Here is an 18,244-nt window from a genome sequence, read left to right as displayed (position 1 = left end):
ATAATACTCATAGGAAAAGGAGAAAAGTTGTGTTAATCATGTCTCGTCACGTCATATATTCGTACGGGTTTTGAGTCATGTTAATGTGCCTTGTGTGGAATTTTTTTGGTAAATTGAAATAGTTTACGCTTATGAGTCATAATCATGTCATTTAAACCTAGGTCGGGAAGCTTCAACTGGACTGCTTTCAACAAATTAAATGTTCATATAATATGAATTTTTTAATATTTATTGATATTTTTGGTTTGATTTGGTGCTTGGTTTGGTTGAGCGGTTTTTTTGTCCACACCTATTTATGAGAATTAAAACTTAAACATAAACTAAGTTTACAATTCATTTCATACTCACATATATGCTATTTACAAATCATTTCACACTCACTTAAACTAAAGATTGACCCCACATAGTGCAAGTGGCAATGTAGGGTTACCACCAAGAAACCACTACCAGAAAATTCAACTTCAAAATACAGAGGTTGTGCAAATCTTAAAAAGGAAGGAAACCAAGTTGGCTCTCTTAAATTCTCTTTCTTTGTCCGTCCATCAAGTAGGGAGAGTGATTTTGTGTGGGTTCTTTTGCTTGTTTTGGTACAAGTAGATGAAGATGATGAACGTCCACTTCAAGTCATTACTCCCAAAGGATATTGGACAAGTAAACGATGCTTATCCTTCCCCTCCTTTTGTTCAAGTGGATGCATTCTCCATGCAAAGAACAAGAACCTCCTTGACTTGGGGAGGAGGGGATTAGAGAACAAACTGACAATTGTGCAACTTATATGCCAATGAAAAAGCCAATCCTATGACGCATGGTACGATAATGTTAAAGTTTTAGAGAGACAGGCTGCAATCTACCATTAATAGAATCGATATTGTCTCTAATTAATCATCTATGCAATCGATAGGTTTGGAGTTTCTATGCAAAAGGCCTCCATACAATTAGAAGTGGAACCATTTTATTTAAGTTATGGTTTGTTTTTGTAAGATAGCCGATGTAAAACTTTTTACTTTATTCAGCACGCCCCCTCACGTCGAACCACTTTGGAGTGGGTCGGACGGAGAGCTACATCGGTCATGTTTGTAAGTGAACTCAATAATTTGAGAACAAATCTGAAAATGCGCTTTGATACTATGCTAAAATATTTGACAATTTTTGTGTATATTGTACTCCGTTATGGAGGAAAATATATATCTCAAAAGGCCTACAAAACTTGGGCACCAACTAAGGGCCCAACCCTAGTTCCTAGGTTGGCAGCAAAACCAAACTTTCGACACAACACTGACGAGAGATTTTTTCAGTGTAATCGGCACACGATGTGGTATACCACATGTCATTATACAAATGGTGGAATTTGTGTGTTAAAAATAACTAATAGTGTTTTTAGAAAAAATATTTTTGGATTCCAAAAGCACTTTACAGTGCTTTTTCAAGATTCGCTTGCATTTTTATTAAAGATTGGTTCCAAAAATCATTTTCACCAAAGACACTTTTTGTCACACCTCAAGTTCGAAAATAAGGATGATAATCGAATTAGGGCATGAATAGTATCTTAGAAAAAAAAAATTAATATTACAACAAAAGTATGATGGAACTAGAGCCATCTAAAAGTTCACTTAGACCTGTTTATTTAATACATCATGAGTTTAAAGAGAACAACTCTTACAACACACTCTTAAGATACAAAGACACTTTATTTTAATTACAACTAGGAACCAACACACACATGATATGGCTATTTATTCAGAGAAAGGTCATCATCAAGTTCCTCCATACTAGTACCTGCAATAGCTAATAGGGTGTGAGCATTTCATGCCCAATAGGAACCATATACCCTTCAAGTTCATTTATCACAATTAATTAAAGTGCCATGCATCAAACAATACGGTAAAATACAAATGATATGACAAAGAAGTACCCATGAACTCACTCCCTTCTAATCCTGCTAACTTATATTTATGGCATCCAAACCTGCACATCCCATACTATGCTTATACCACTTGGTTTCAAACACCAAGAATATAAGTTTACTCTCATTCCTCCCTTAACCCCGAATTTTATTAGTAGTTTCAGTTTCATTAATATGGGCCCTTCCCCCGACGCCCAACTATACGTCCAAACCCTTCACTTGACGCTTGAACATATATAAGTTTTCAACACTTTGTTTAACCAACTTTACACAACCCAACACTTGACTCTATAACATGTAATGCAACCTGAACATTTCGATTTCACATATACAATTGCAAACCTCAACATATTCAATCCATCAATTTTACATAGCTCAACCATTCATCAAAACATAACAACATTTAACATAGCCAATGTATAAAATACACCGGAAAAGAAACCATCAACCCATAACACAACCATGACAATCAAAAGATCCAATTTCATCCAAACATTTCATTACTACTGTAATAGATATAAGTACTAATATCACAAAGATTAAACATGATATAGACCTATCATCGGGAAATAGAGCCCCTACCTCGAGTCTAGCTAACTAGAATACCTCTCTAAGCCTCCGAAGTGTCCGGAGTCACTCCCAAGCCAAAAATCACATAAATAATAATAAAAGTTAGCATAAAACTGGAATGAAGATTCAATTTCAGCCTATCAAAAGTTTACTTAAATATACCCCATTCACAACCTCGTGATGAACCAAGCTTCATTTTCATCCCTCAAAACTCCATGGAAAATGATGAAATTACTTGGATTTTAAAGCTTAACAAACCTAGTTTCTAATCTAATAAGACTTTCTCAAAACGGATTTAAGAGAAGAAAATAATCAAGCTCCAAAGTTGAGTTCACAAACAATTTTTCTGCAGAAAATATGCTGATTTCTAGATTTTTTTCACATTTCCATTCACATTTTGTCCATAGAAGATCTCAACCAAAATCAGTGAAATAAATTGGGCTTTGTTCCTTGTCATGCCTAATTTCAAATATATAAGAAGACTTTTAAAAACATGTAATGGATTGAGAGAAAACAAGAGCCAAAGTGAGGCTCACGAACTGCATGTTTCTAGAAATCAAAGTTGCTGTGGTAAAAAAATTAACAAATTTAAGCTAACCCTTTGTACCAATTGAAGAACACACCAGGCACCCTCTCAGTTCAGTTCCCCTCTTCCGATTTCCTACTTTTCCCTTTCCAAAACCTCTCGCTCTCCTCTAGTTCTTCAGTGAGAGTTAGAAATACTCTCTCTAATCCCATCATTGCATCTTTGTTTTAGAATGCTTACTCACTCCCCTAGGCTACCCACATCACCCCCAACATTTATGGATAGATTTGATTATCTTGGTTTCCCACCGTGTGATGGTTGGGAAGAAGAAGAAAAGTTGGGATGTCTACACGTATAGATCATCTTTCGTCTGTTTCTTTGTTTTTTTTTTAATATTTCAAAGCTAAAATAATCTTACTCCTATAATTTTTATATATATATATATATATATATATTTATTTATTTTCCAAGTGTTACACTTTTAATCATTTTAAAAACACTTCCAAACAAGCTTCTGATATGATTGAAGTTGTGTTTAACTCTAATCCTATTGAGTTACACAACTATAATTGAGACTTGTAAGACATAATAATATATTGGACCGTCACCCAGTTTGGAAAATCTTATCTCAGCGTATACAAATTCACTAAACATCGACATTGATGCTAGACTAAATCTAAAATAGTTCAATCTAAGTCAAGCCATCAGAAGAGGACCATAACATGATATGATTTTGCATGAAAAAACTTAGGACATCTCCAACCAAAAGAGGGCCAGAGGGCTCGTTTTAGCCCACTAGCCCTCCAAGAAATAAATTTTTTAATGAACAATGCAGGGCCATATTTTTTACCATCTCCAATCGAGGGCCAACAGGCCATAGGGCCAAACATAACCCTGTCACAAAAAATCATCTCCAACTGAAGACCAAAAGGCCAAACATAATTTATTATTTAAATTTAAAAACTACAACAACTTAAATATATAGGAAAAAAAACTGTAAAAAACCAAAAAAAATAAAAAAATAAAAAATAACGGCTAGCTGACGTCAGTTAATTATTGATGCATTCAAATTGTGGCCCAGCTGGCTGGCTAGGTTGGGCCAGCTGGTTAGCCCTTTGACCCTTTTTTGTCCAGTGGGGCCCACGAGCCCTTTGGCCTAGCTCTCGGTTGGAGACGGTTTTCAGACTATTTTCGGCCCTCTGGACCCTTTAGTTGGAGATGGCCTTAAGGGTTTTAGTCGAGCCTTCTCGAGTTCGGTATGTGATAAGAACATGTTTCTTAACACATCGGCGTAAGTATCCAATTGCAAAACACGCCTAACACGTAAATATATAACATTTATTTATTTATTTTTCATTAAATTGGATAGATGAATAAAAAATCAAGGGAATAAATAAATAAAAATTGCAAAAAGAAAGAAAAAAAATCAGTAGTGCATTAAATTGGATATATCAGTGTCCTACTCATATCTCCTATTTCCATATTCAAACCAAAATTTCAGGTATGCACTAAAGTGGCATACACATTGGTTTCACGTAACATTCATATATAGTTGACAAAAAAATACAAACGACAAGTCGTTGCGTTAACATAAAAGGGAAGGAAAGCTAGAAAGAAAGGAATCCCTAGCAAATTAGAAAATTCATTAAAAGGAAACGGATCTAATCAAATAGTGAAAATTAATTATTTACCCATTTGTGATTATCCATTTTTTACCGTCTATATATGTCTTGATCAGAATATTTCAATTTCTCAACTATCATATAAATATTGTTTATGAAAAACAAAATCAATCAAGTCTGAGATCGTCATGTTAACGGTCCTAAAGTAGTAATATATCGTTTGAAAAAACATTAATCAACTCAGGGATCATACAATCATATTCATTGTCTTAATAAAATAAATCAACAAAATATTTGAAACACAAAACGTTGTGCGTGAGCAAAGTCATATTCCCCAAGACAATCCATCATTAAACGATCTCAAACTTGATCTTTACATAACGATTAATAAAATTAGCATGTATGACATGTATACAGAAAAAATTCGTTAATCACGATCACATGAAATAGTTCATAATGCTCAGGCCGGGCATTATACCATAGTGGATTTCCTTTATAATCCAGAAAATGGATAACATGCCACAAAGAAAAAAATATCATTTTTATTTGTACCGACATTTGTATTATCTATCATATAATAAAACCTACACATGAATCTCATCGGAGAGAAAACCCGGAGTCCACCCACCTTCTAAGCTTCCGGTCCCCTCCCTCCTCTGTCCCCTTTTTAATATATTTTTTTTCTTCAACTCTAATTTTTTTATTTTTTAGTTAAAATTTTATTTTATTTCTACGCAACAGACAAATACGAATCCAACTATTAAACGCCATTACACCAACCAATAAACTAACTCCTCCTCCTCCTCCTTCGCCTCCTCCTCCAGATCTACACACCCCTCCTCTTCTCTCTCAGTCGGAGGCCATGGCATCTCATAGATCCCCGGCGGTCATGGCGATCTCTGCGATCTTCTTACTTCTCGTCCATGGCGCCCACTCCTTCTACCTCCCCGGCGTCGCTCCGGAGGACTTCATCAAGGTCAGCTCCTAATCGCCGACAAATCTAATCCGTAATTTCATTTAATTTCGATTTTTTGTTGAAATTTTATGTGTTTGTGTATGAAATGAGTGATCTGCGTGTTCGCTGTTCGGATCTGTGACCTAGTGTTAGGTTTCGTCCGTTTGGTTGCCGAGAAAATGGAGGAAAATAGAAGGATAGGAGATTAGGTTATCGTGAATTCGATTGGGTGCTGCTTTGCTATTGAAATGATCGTCGAATTAGGTTTAGTTGACCTTTCAAATCTTGAGATTTGTAGGTTTTGATATGTGTTCTTTTGCTCTGTATGTTTCTTCGATTTTCTTAGGATGTGTTTTATTAGTACTTTGATGCGTAGAGAGCAATGTAATTGTGAGAGTAATTCGCGGCACATCAGATCTCGGTTGGTCCGATATCGGTCTGTATATGCCCTAAGCAAGTACTCTAAGAAGATCGTCATTTAGGTTTCACCGGATTACAAATGTTGATTGTGGAATTTGAATTATTTCTCGTAAATCAGATTTGAAATTTTGTCATTGTTTTACTTCACTTGACTGAGACGCAAAGTGCTTTGCCTCGGTGGATGTTTTGTGTTAATTTCGATATCTTGGATCTTTCAATGCAGGGAGATGATTTGAAAGTTAAAGTGAACAAATTGACTTCTACAAAGACTCAGCTTCCGTACTCATATTACTCTCTCCCTTACTGCAAACCTGATAAAATTTTGGACAGTACAGAGAATCTTGGGGAAGTGCTCCGTGGTGACCGGATCGAGAACTCCCCCTATGTGGTTTGTGTTATTTCACTTGTACAACGCTATGGCTACTTGTTTCTCCTATGTTCATAAACTTACAACGGGATTTGTGTAGTTTAAAATGCGGGAGCCTCAGATGTGCAACATTGTCTGCCGGTTAACACCTGATGCCAAAATTGTAAAGCAGTTTAAGGAGAAGATAGATGACGAGTATCGAGTGAACATGTATTTTTCTGACACTTTAAATGATTTATTCTTTTATGTTAGAGGAACTGAAACGAAGTCCCATATCTTATTAAGACTTTCTTTTTCTATGACAGGATCCTTGATAATCTACCTCTAGTCGTTCCCATTCAAAGGGCAGAACAAGAAGCTCCTACTGTTTATCAGCTTGGATTCCATGTTGGGCTCAAAGGCCATTATGCTGGGGTATGTCCATTATTTGTTGGCACCAAATAACTTTCTTATTCGGGGATGATTATGTTTTTCTCTTTCTTACGCTATGTTATTGTGCTCAGAGCAAAGAAGAGAAATACTTCATCCACAACCATCTGGCATTTACTGTGAAGTACCATAGAGATTCGCAAACTGAAACAGCAAGAATCGTGGGATTTGAGGTTAAACCATTCAGGTCAGTTTTTCCAGGGCGTTGCTTTTCTCTTGAATGATTCCTTCTTGTGGAATATTCATTCTAAATTATCAGTTGGTAATATGGTTTGTTTGTCTGTTGAATGTCCACAGTGTTAAACATGAATATGAAGGGAAATGGAATGATGCAAAGACTCGTTTAACTACCTGTGACCCCCATTCGAAACACACTGTTGTTAATTCTAACTCTCCTCAAGAGGTTGCCGAAAAGCAAGAAATTGTGTTTACCTATGATGTTGAATTCCAGGTGAGCTCATTAATTTAAAATTTTACTTGGTATTTTCTCATAGGAGAATTATAATTCATAATTTACTGTCTACTGTTTGCATATTATAGCATCATTTATTTGTGTCATGAACTAATATCGAATGTCCATTTAACTAATATTTCTGATGTAAATGTTGTTGTACATACTTTGTGATTTGTGAGGAACTAGTCGTCTCATAGGATACTTCTTTTCATGTCTACTTGTTTAGGAGAGTGATGTGAAGTGGGCTTCTAGATGGGATGCTTATCTACTGATGAGTGACGACCAAATCCATTGGTTTTCAATTGTCAACTCATTGATGATTGTCCTCTTCCTTTCGGGTATGGTAGCAATGATTATGCTAAGAACACTTTACCGTGATATCTCCAAGTATAATGAACTTGAGACCCAGGAAGAAGCGCAAGAAGAGACAGGATGGAAACTTGTCCACGGGGATGTTTTCAGGGCTCCAAATAACTCTGAATTGCTCTGTGTGTACGTTGGAACTGGCGTTCAGTTCTTCGGAATGATACTGGTGACGATGATCTTTGCTGTCCTTGGCTTCCTCTCCCCATCTAACCGGGGTGGTCTTATGACCGCAATGCTCTTGCTTTTTGTCTTCATGGGAATTTTTGCTGGTTACGCCTCTGTTCGCTTGTACAAGATGTTTAAAGGTACAGAATGGAAGAAAATTGCATTCAGGACTGCAGTCATGTTCCCAGCAACTGTCTCTGCCATTTTCATTGTCTTGAACACTCTGATTTGGGGCCAGAAATCATCTGGAGCTGTGCCATTTGGCACAATGTTTGCCCTGGTCTTTTTATGGTTCGGAATCTCAGTCCCACTCGTATTTGTGGGAGGCTATGTTGGGTTCAGGAAGCCAGCACTTGAGGATCCAGTGAAGACAAACAAAATCCCAAGACAGATCCCAGAACAGGCCTGGTACATGAACCCAGTTTTCTCAATTCTAATTGGAGGGATCCTCCCATTCGGAGCAGTTTTCATCGAACTATTCTTCATCCTCACTTCGATTTGGCTGAACCAGTTCTACTACATCTTTGGTTTCCTCTTCTTGGTCTTCATCATCCTCATCATCACATGCGCCGAGATCACCATCGTCCTCTGCTACTTCCAGTTGTGCAGCGAGGATTACTTGTGGTGGTGGAGATCATACCTCACATCCGGCTCATCGGCTCTGTACCTCTTCCTCTACGCCACATTCTACTTCTTCACAAAGCTTGAAATCACAAAGCTGGTCTCGGCCCTCTTATACTTCGGATACATGCTCATTGCATCGTATGCATTCTTTGTTGTCACCGGAACCATCGGCTTCTACGCCTGCTTTTGGTTCACGAGGCTCATCTACTCATCGGTGAAGATCGACTAAACTCAAGACCGGGTCTCGGCAAGGTGTGATCTCCTCTCTCCCCCCCTCCGGAAGATGCGAACAGATGATAATCTCTCTGAAGTAGTGTAAGATTTTGCAGTTAACTTTGGATTATTGTGCTTTCGAAATGTATTTTATTTGTGCTCATTTTTGAACCATGACAAAAGCCGACAACGTTATATTTACTGTTAGAGTATATTTCTATTTGTTTATTTTTCAAGGCTACTTCTACGGTGCCAATTGTTACTTGTCTATTTTATTATTTATTTTCCTCTGATTTTCATGGTTCTAATTTCCACGATACGACCAATAAAATGTATCTGGTTCCTCTGCGGAGAGACCGGAGCCCTTGATTTGTGTGAGATGAGGGGCTCGTCCGGTCCCACTGGGGAGGAAGTTTTGACTGTGAGGGGTGCGTCTGATGGTATAGTATACAAGATCATGCCTGCATTTAGGAGTAATCTCTCTCTTCAACAAGCCGGTGGTGATCTTACTTGGGATACACTTGGCTCCATAGCGGATCTAGTCATTTGCTACTGGTTTCTTTCCTATTGGACCGGAGGCGGCTGAAAATTAGTTTATGGAGACGGTATATTTAATTTGAGTTGTTCGAATTATCATTTTTTTAAGCTCCCCACAGATCTGGAGAAGGTCTCTGTCCATCTCCCAGTGGGGCCTATGACGGGGGAGAGCAAGTTATAAAACAAGTGGTGACAGAACCAAAGAATCTGTCGACGCACCCAAAGAATCTGCAGTCGGATGGGGATATCATATCATGGTTGGGCCCGGCGGTTTATATGATAACGACGCTGCAACTCTCACGTTTATATTTTGTAATAATGTGGTGTGGCATTTATAAAATTGGATCGGACTTCTTTCTTTTTTTTTATTGTATTTTTGAAAAAATAAAATTATTTACACTAAGAGAATGGATAGTGGATTAAATCTTACAAGGAGTTTGCCATAATAATGTGGTTTAACTTCACATTTGACGAGAATCGAATATAAAACTTCTCATTTATAAGTAAAGAAGAATATCATTAAACTAGCATACTAAGTGACGACTTCTTTCTTAAATTAAAATAAATAGAAAATCGCCTTATTCGGTAAAAACACCATTCATTGTGCATTCGTACTAATTATTATTCACCCTAGGTCAACGAGATTAAGTGTTAGAACTCATCGCAAATTTCCAAATATATATTTTTTTTTTTCAACTAAACTTAAATAAGTTAATATACTATCCATTGCAAATTTATATAATTTTCGTTGTAGGGAATGGATATCGGTATTTTCAACTATATCATTTTAAACATTTATTTTGAAAAACAAAAATGTACTCTCATTTGTTAAAATTATTGTTTCAATTGTCATTTAGTACTACGGTCTAATGATATTCCTCTTCACTTGGTACAATGATCTAATAGTATTCATCTTCACTTGTAAGGACAAATTTGAATCACATTATTCTTAGCCCATTGTGTGGCTAAGGCCACCCCTCTCTAGATAATATCAGTTGTTCAAAAAAAAAAAAAACAAAGGAGAAATTAGGTTCACATCCCTCTTTTTTCAACTCCATTGATTGAAATCTTATTCTTTTTCAATTTTTAATCAAGGTCCCTTGGTTTTAATAAACATCATTAATTATTTCAATAATAAAATATTTTACATATCAAGATAATTAAATTTTATTTCTAAATTATTCATTTAGTATTAGAAACGTTACATTTGATATATTTATATTTATCGCTAAAGTTTGTATCATATATTTTTATTTTTAGTTTGTACCCGTTTTAATTTGCAACCCTTTTTGTGACATCCCACGTCGCCCAGGGGAGTGATCCTTATATGTATATTCTCATCCTTACCTAGCACGAGGCCTTTTGGGAGCTCACTGGCTTCGGGTTCTGTAGGAACTCCGAAGTTAAGCGAGAAGCGAGAAGGGGGCTAGAGCAATCCCATGATGGGTGACCCACTGGGAAGTTGCTCGTGAGTTCCCAAAAACAAAACCGTGAGGGAATGGTAAGCCCAAAGCGGACAATATCGTGCTACGGTAGTGGAGTCGGGCCCGGGAAGTAGTCTCGCCTGGGCCGGGATGTGACAATTTGGTATCAGAGCCTATCCCTGGCCGGAAATGTGCCGACGAGGACGTCGGGCCCCTAAGGGGGGTGGATTGTGACATCCCACATCACCCAGGGGGTGATCCTTATATATATATTCCCATCTCTACCTAGCACGAGGCCTTTTGGGAGCTCACTGGCTTCGGGTTCTATCGGAACTCCGAAGTTAAGCGAGAAGGGGGCTAGAGCAATCCCATGATGGGTGACCCACTGGGAAGTTGCTCGTGAGTTCCCAAAAACAAAACCGTGAGGGAATGGTAAGCCCAAAGTGGATAATATCGTGCTATGGTGGTGGAGCGGGCTCGGGAAGTGATCCTCCCCGGGCCGGGATGTGACAAATTGGTATCAGAGCCTATCCCTGGCCGGAAATGTGCCGACGAGGATGTCGGGCCCCTAAGGGGGGTGGATTGTGACATCCCACATCGCCCAGGAGGTGATCCTTATATGTATATTCCCATCTCTACCTAGCACGAGGCCTTTTGGGAGCTCACTGGCTTCGGGTTCTATCGGAACTCTGAAGTTAAGCGAGAAGGGGGCTAGAGCAATCCCATGATGGGTGATCCACTGGGAAGTTGCTCGTGAGTTTCTAAAAACAAAACCGTGAGGGAATGGTAAGCCTAAAGCGGACAATATCGTGCTACGGTAGTGGAGTCGAGCCTGGGAAGTAGTCTCGCCCGGGCCGGGATGTGACATTTTTTTTTAAATTGTGCCAATTTTCTATTCAGTTTTGGTTTGTACCCATATATTAATTTCTTTTTGTATCCATATTTTTCAAACTTTTATTTGTACTCATTTTTTTTTTTTTGACCTTTTTATTTGTACCCATAATTTATTAATAATGTAACCATTTGTCTTTAAAAATGTACCACTTTGTTATATGTAAAATGTACCCATTTTTTTAGTAAGTACCATCTCTTTTGTCTAAAATGTACCGTTTTGGGGCTGAGACGGTGAAAGGAGAGGCTTTGTCGACACGTACGTTTTTAAGTTGCATGGCACCAAGTGCAGGCCTCAGTCACTCGACACGTACGTACCCGGTTCGTGTAAGGTTTAGGTATATACAATTACAAAACATTAGGATGCAATGTGATGTGGAAAAACTATAACCTTACTGTGTTGAAACTAGTTAGTTCATTTGAAAAAGATCACCTTGCCTCCGAACTTTGGCATGAATCTAAACCTTATCTCATGAAATGCATACTGCCAACCTAAAACCCTAATTTACGTGCCCATAACACTTTAATCCATTTTCGCTGATTTTGTCTACAAATTTGTCAAACCACCCGTTGTGGCTTGAATGAGCACTAGTTTTTGAATGTGAACCAATTAAGTTGGAACATGATATATTATCTTATTTATAGCGAAAAGATCATAATAGCGTTATTTTCAGTTGATCATTATCGTCATAGTGTGCAATTTTCTATAAATTTTTTTTGATTAACTCACAGGCTTTCGGCATGCAAAGACTTTTACTTTCCTTGAGAAAAATAAATAAATTGAGCAAATATAATTCACTGAAGCATAATATTTGCAATCTCAATGAGGTGATGCACATATATATCCTATTTGCGAATATGTATCTTGACCGAATAAAATCATTGGAAATGTTTAATTTATAACCTTCATTTGAAAATCATTCATACAAAAAATCATTTGAACCGGAGGCCGTTTTATCATCCAAACATATCAAATAAATGGACAGTTCATCATGAATAGGTTTCTTCGTACCTGCTCTATCGATTTGTTTTATACATTTGAATGACTAAATGATTTCTGATTGAAATGATTATTTGTAGAAGTGATTTCAAAAATAAAAATTAATAAATTAAACGGTTTTGATCGTTAATTTTATACAATCAAGACAAGTTACGGAGGGTATATGTGGTGCAAGTATTATCCTCACTAAATTACAACTACAAGTCTGCAAGTAATTGAACTACAACAACTACAAAACCACTAAGCTACAAGTAGAGGGACCAAATAATTTGTTTTTTTCTTTCTCCTATGTTATTTATTATTATTTTTTTAGTAAACTATATATTTTACATTAAGGAGAAAGAAGAGTTTGGCTATGTCGCATAATAGTAATTTCATTTAATATCGAATTCGTCGTCCACACAAAAGTACTGGCCAGTTTAAACCACCATCTAAAACGACAATGGTTTGAAACCTTAAAGCGTTTCGAAACCAGCTGGTGTGCACTCACTCACAGGGCCCAAGCCCGGCAACCAGGTGTTCTCGTCTTTCCATGCTTTTGTGACCGTTGCAAACGTTTTCTGCTCCGCCATTAACGTTTTTTCTCCCGTTGCTTTAACTTTTTCCCTAATCCCCACAACGACTAAGTTTTCTCCCCACACTATATATACATCACAGCTGAGACCCCATAGCCACCACAACTCAAATCTTCCCTCCCTCCCTCCCTCTCTCTCTCTCTCTCTCTCTCTCTCTCTCTCTAAAAGTATCCAAAATCCCCCAACACTCTCCACTCGCTCTCTAAAATTTTCAAATGGCTGGCTTTTCATCCTCAAAAGCTCTGTCATACTCCTCTCTTCTCGTCGTCTTCCTCCTCTTCGGCTTCTCGGAAGCCAGAGAGATCACCGTCGGTGGCAAGAATGGCTCATGGGCAGTCCCCTCCTCCGAATCGCAATCCCTCAACAAATGGGCCGAAAGCACCCGCTTTCGCGTCGGCGACACTCTTGGTAAAATCCCCATTTCAACTCCCATCTGGGATTTTCCATTTTTTAAGTTCTCTTTCGCACATTGCTAATTTTGTGTGTTTCTGGTTTTTTTTTTTTTTTTTTTTTTTTTTTTTGCAGTGTGGAAGTACGACAGCGCCAAAGACTCAGTCTTGCGAGTGACGAAAGAAGACTACTCAAACTGCAATGCGTCAAACCCAATTGAGCAGCTCAAGGACGGCGAAACAAAGCTCCACCTTGACCAGCCAGGGCCTTACTACTTCATCAGCGGAACCAAGGGACACTGCGAGAAGGGGCAGAAACTGGTGGTGGTGGTTATGACTCCAAGGAAGCACCTCGGTATTTCTCCCGCTCCTTCTCCGGCAGGGGAAGTCGACGGTCCTGCTATTGCTCCGACAAGCGGCGCTACAAGCTTGAAGGGTGGTGTTCTGACTGTGGTGGCATTGGGAGGGTTTTGTCTGTGGTTTTAGAGAGGGGGAGATTTTTTGAACCGTGGTTGTTATCTTTCTGGGTTTTTGTTTTGGGAGTGGGGGATAATTATTTGTTTAATTCTTTATTTTTTATATATATGAGCCGAGATATTATGTAATTCTATTTCGAATGTCATAATATCAATATATTCATTTCCTAAATATAAAGCCTTGAATAATTCTTTTATTTTTTTTCTGACAAAACGATAGTTGTTTTATTATAATACTAAAAACTGGTACAAACATTAATTAGAACATTATGAATAAAATCCAAGACGTCCTGAATTCAGATAAACTTCACTAATACAAACGCCAACTTGGCCAAACTAATTCTCACTTGGTCGATTTTAAGGCGACGCGTGCCCGAAAATAAGCAAAGGAAAGAAAGTTTCCAATTCTTGAAAAAACCAAAATTAGAAGAATTTTGGAACAGAAATTAGGAGCACAAAAAGGGCAATATAATATGATAACGAGCAACGTTGGCTTTGAAGACTTTAAAGCGAGAAATAAAACCGGGCAATCCATGCCACCGACTCCAAGTCAAAAAAAAGGGTCAGCGGCTATGGTGTTTTTAGATCTAGGGTTTTGGTGTTTTTAGATCTCGACTACCCCTTCTTGTTTGATAATTATATCATTTTTAATTTTTTACCTTTTATGTACGATAAAAAGAGAAGTATATGGTGGAAAAGAGGATGAGTAAGGGTGGTAAGAGGAGATAGTGGGAAATGACAGAGAATAAACGAAACTTTGAAGTGATTAAGTTGAAAAGAGAAACGAAAAATTGAAAAGTCGGAAATCAAAATCCCCAAGAAAATTTTAAGTTGAACAACGGAGAAACAATAACTTGAAAGTGAAATGACCTTTGAAGTGATTAGGTTGAAAAGAGAAACGAAAAATTGAAAAGCCGGAAATCAAAATCCTCTTGAAAATTTTAAGCTGAACAACGGAGAAACAATAACTTGAAAGTGAAAACAACCTTAGCTGAAATCTTGAAATTTGACCTCATTGAAAATTTGGAATCTTCCGTTACAAAGCAATGAACGATTTTTCCTTGAATTCGAACTTAAAGGTATGAAGAAAAAAGGATTCAACACAGAGATTACAAAACAGGACAGTTGAGTGTCATACAGATGCGCCGGTAACTCATCATTTCGATTCCCCCAGGCCTGGTGGCATTCCTAAACTCTGGGCAAGGTTGCTCATTCTCTCCTTCATGGCCTGAAGATGGGAAGTACACACGAACACTATCAGTTAAAGAAGCCGACTGTTATCAATCAGTCCGTAAAACATAAAAGCACGAGACGGTGTTCTCACCACGACACTCTTCTGATGCGCATCCTTGTATGCTTCCGTGACCAATTCAGATACTTTCTGCATTGTGAAAGAAAAAGGAAAAGAAATCACATCTATCCTAAGGAGAAACTCATTCTGGCAAATGGGAAACGCAAAAATAGTTTTCTTTACTTACTTCTGCTCCTAGTTCCATAGCAGCCTCAGTTATCTCAGTGCGTACGGGTTGCTGGTTACCAGAAAGGGTTACCTAGGGGAAAATCAGAGATGTTTGACAAAAAAATATAGAGGGGAAAAATTAGAGATCAGTGGATTGTCAAATCGGAGAGCAACAGAGACAAGAGTATATATAAGCAAAGGAGAAGAGAAGACGGAGGTTCCATGTAGCTAACAGCCAAGCTGATAAAACTAAAATGTACTGATTGGAAAAACTCAAAGTTATCTGTGTAGGTCAGTAAAAGTTTTTCTAGTGAAAGTATCTTCACATTAACTTGATACTATGAAAGTGAGTTACAATACCAGTCCGACACAAGCAAACCAGCTTAGATTCCCAAACCGAACAAATATCAAAAGTTGAGTGAATCATTCTTACCTTTATTATCTCACCTTCACAGTAACCATCAAACTCTGCCCTGAAAAACGGAAAGAAAGAATGAAGAGATAAATAATCATAACACTGAAAGGATTACGGGTATCAGATTAAATTGGATAGAGCTTTAAGAACATACGCAGCAAGCTCTTTCTGCACACGCACTGCTTCAACTTGTACTACATTTTGAGCTTTCTTAACTGTTTCATACAGATTTTGCATATTACCGAATATTCCGGCCTGCATCACAAGTGAGCGGACATAACAGTACATCAACGTAATATTTAAATCAAGGTTTCTATTCTTGAAACTGCTGGACTAGCTCCATGTTGATCAAGACAGAATCAGGATACTGTAACAGAAAACAACATAGGATCATAGTGACAATTATGCTAGCAACGACATGAAGTCACTATCAGCATATATTCTAGTAATCCAAAAGTGGCCACCGTGATAATCGACCTCAAGCTCGCAATGTCACCATTACACAAGACAAAGCAAATGATGATAACACTATCAGCATAGCAACCTTATAGTTCAACTATAATTACAGCTAGCAACCCCATTTTACGTCCATCCCATTGCATCTTATCCTGAACAAATCCTGCCACCAATTGTGTGAGCAAGATATAATGATCCATAATAAAACATAGCTGGACCATGTTCGACTAAATTACAGTTGGCAGTCTAATGTCAAAATCTGATGGGCCTAGCGCTGCAAAAAGCTACTTAGCCTACAAATGGAAGGGCTACGAAACCCTGCAATCTAAGAGTGCATGAAGCATATAAATTTGATTTCGTGTCCACACATGAAGCGTATAAAAGTCAAAACTAGCTATGCCTTTTCATTTTAACAGAGTTTGTATTGACTCGACATACTCAACAGAGGAATACAAAGGCCCAAAGAAAGATCAGTGTTTGAAATTCCTTTGATACCGTCAAAATTTCTGTGGAAATATCGGAAAAATCAGAGAAAGATATGGGAAGAGGGTGATGTAGTCTAAACTTCACCCCATATCAGAGAAACTCCTAAACTTTGACTAAAATCGATATATTTCGTCGATATTTCCGACATATTGATTAAATGTTGGAGAAACTTTTATGTCTATACCAGTGTATGACATTCCCCAAAATTTCATTTTAAATTTCCACGTTTTTGAGCAATTTTTCATCATTTCCATCGAAAGCAAGCGATATTGATATATCCATTGATATTTCCTCAAATTTTCACATCATTATTTCCACCCATACCGATATTTTAACTAGTGAGAAGGATTAACAGGTATATAAATTCAGTAGATAGCAATTCTAATGATCAATACAAAGTTCGTCCACCCAAGACAAGATCCAGAAAGATGGAAAAACAAACTACAAGAGGGAAAATGCTAAACCTTTGAAGCTGCATCATCACCCTTTTCAGCGTTATCCTTTTTTCCTCCTCCAAATAAGCCATACACACGGGGGAAACGGGGTGCCCTCCCGGTCTTAACACCAGGCCAAGAAACAATTGAAGGACATGCTGAATGTGAGTTTACTACTTCACCTATAATCAGAAAAAGCAGTAAGCTCGATTTGTCATCAGAAATTACACAATAACCCCGTCTCACAGCGGATTAGGCAAAACATTTTTGCATAACAAATCCATGATTAACAGATTGAGCATCCATTTCGGAGATTCGCAAACATTAAAGATCATAAATTTTCAAAGCCCACCATCTAGTTTGACATCCTAAACAATCTAGCTCAGCTAGGTGGCATCAAATTTCAATGCCCAGAATATGGTCCAACATGCCAACCATAATTTCTCACACTGCCAAAGCTACGATTCTTCCTAAAGTGTTTGCTAATAAGGGCATAAAATTGGTATAAAAAGGAACTCAATTTCCGTTCTATCTTGTTTCCAAAAACCCATAATTTTTCTATGCAATTCGAGACATATTTGCATACAAAACTGAAAGGATTGCTACTGGTACTAAGCCAAAACGTATCGAGAGGAAGAGAGAGGTAGCTTACGGAAAGAGAGGTGCTCCTGGGAGTCGGTGAGGCGGTGGAAGTTGGAAAGCCGGGAGCTTAAAGCACTGGTCGACGCCATTGACGGAGCGAGAGAGAGAGGAAGAAGATAGAAGAAGCGAAAAAGTACAAGTTGTCGTTTACTTAAGGAAGGAAGAGGGTGTAATTCACTGCCACTCTCTCGCGCTGTCTGTGTGTTTTTGGATAGGGTGGATCTCTTTTGAACAAAACTTTGGTAATTTTATTTTTATTTTTAATTTCTTTTTATTTTTATTTTCTTTAATGAAAGGGTCTGTTCAACTATTCTAAGATTGTTATAAATAGGCAAAAGTTAGAGATATAATATTTGCTAGGGACATGAGCGAAGCATTTTTAAAATATCATACTGTTTAGTTTCGTAATTATAACATAAAAAGATTGTAGATAAAAAGAGGTAGGG

General features: G+C 37.7%; 3 protein-coding genes across 3 annotated transcripts; 2 read left to right on the top strand and 1 right to left on the bottom strand.

Annotated features, from left to right (window-relative positions):
• The first annotated feature begins 5,379 nt into the window (after nucleotides 1-5,379).
• On the top strand, nucleotides 5,380-8,842 carry LOC137717396 (transmembrane 9 superfamily member 8). Its single transcript, XM_068456761.1, has 7 exons — nucleotides 5,380-5,597; nucleotides 6,220-6,384; nucleotides 6,464-6,573; nucleotides 6,669-6,777; nucleotides 6,867-6,979; nucleotides 7,090-7,243; nucleotides 7,473-8,842. Exons 1-7 carry the CDS (start codon nucleotides 5,484-5,486, stop codon nucleotides 8,628-8,630), a joined length of 1,923 nt encoding a protein of 640 aa, XP_068312862.1. The 5' UTR covers nucleotides 5,380-5,483; the 3' UTR covers nucleotides 8,631-8,842.
• Nucleotides 8,843-13,167: 4,325 nt separating this feature from the next.
• Nucleotides 13,168-14,078, top strand: LOC137718240 (early nodulin-like protein 14). Its single transcript, XM_068457754.1, has 2 exons — nucleotides 13,168-13,449; nucleotides 13,567-14,078. Exons 1-2 carry the CDS (start codon nucleotides 13,257-13,259, stop codon nucleotides 13,914-13,916), a joined length of 543 nt encoding a protein of 180 aa, XP_068313855.1. The 5' UTR covers nucleotides 13,168-13,256; the 3' UTR covers nucleotides 13,917-14,078.
• An 819-nt stretch (nucleotides 14,079-14,897) lies between these two features.
• Nucleotides 14,898-18,001, bottom strand: LOC137717617 (nucleoid-associated protein At2g24020, chloroplastic-like). Its single transcript, XM_068457034.1, has 7 exons — nucleotides 17,809-18,001; nucleotides 17,187-17,338; nucleotides 15,935-16,035; nucleotides 15,799-15,838; nucleotides 15,385-15,456; nucleotides 15,231-15,287; nucleotides 14,898-15,134 (listed from the first exon to the last, which is right to left on the bottom strand). Exons 1-7 carry the CDS (start codon nucleotides 17,885-17,887, stop codon nucleotides 15,063-15,065), a joined length of 573 nt encoding a protein of 190 aa, XP_068313135.1. The 5' UTR covers nucleotides 17,888-18,001; the 3' UTR covers nucleotides 14,898-15,062.
• Nucleotides 18,002-18,244: the final 243 nt, after the last annotated feature.

This window comes from Pyrus communis, chromosome 15, assembly GCF_963583255.1.
Source record: "Pyrus communis chromosome 15, drPyrComm1.1, whole genome shotgun sequence".
In the NCBI taxonomy this organism is placed as follows: Eukaryota; Viridiplantae; Streptophyta; class Magnoliopsida; order Rosales; family Rosaceae; genus Pyrus; species Pyrus communis.
Note: the sequence above shows the minus strand (reverse complement) of the source record. Positions and strands in the feature narration are given on the sequence as shown.

What these genes read in the sequence shown, in the direction of transcription:
- LOC137717396 (XM_068456761.1), top strand. Translation starts at nt 5,484, where the DNA reads ATGGCATCTCATAGATCCCCGGCGGTCATGGCGATCTCTGCGATCTTC. An exon ending in TCAAAGGCCATTATGCTGGG is followed by an intron (nt 6,778 to 6,866) that starts GTATGTCCATTA and finishes TATTGTGCTCAG; the next exon opens with AGCAAAGAAGAGAAATACTT. An exon ending in CCTATGATGTTGAATTCCAG is followed by an intron (nt 7,244 to 7,472) that starts GTGAGCTCATTA and finishes CTACTTGTTTAG; the next exon opens with GAGAGTGATGTGAAGTGGGC.
- LOC137718240 (XM_068457754.1), top strand. Translation starts at nt 13,257, where the DNA reads ATGGCTGGCTTTTCATCCTCAAAAGCTCTGTCATACTCCTCTCTTCTC. An exon ending in TCGCGTCGGCGACACTCTTG is followed by an intron (nt 13,450 to 13,566) that starts GTAAAATCCCCA and finishes TTTTTTTTGCAG; the next exon opens with TGTGGAAGTACGACAGCGCC.
- LOC137717617 (XM_068457034.1), bottom strand. Translation starts at nt 17,887, where the DNA reads ATGGCGTCGACCAGTGCTTTAAGCTCCCGGCTTTCCAACTTCCACCGC. An exon ending in GTGATGATGCAGCTTCAAAG is followed by an intron (nt 16,036 to 17,186) that starts GTTTAGCATTTT and finishes CTTGTGATGCAG; the next exon opens with GCCGGAATATTCGGTAATAT. An exon ending in GTGCAGAAAGAGCTTGCTGC is followed by an intron (nt 15,839 to 15,934) that starts GTATGTTCTTAA and finishes TCCGTTTTTCAG; the next exon opens with GGCAGAGTTTGATGGTTACT.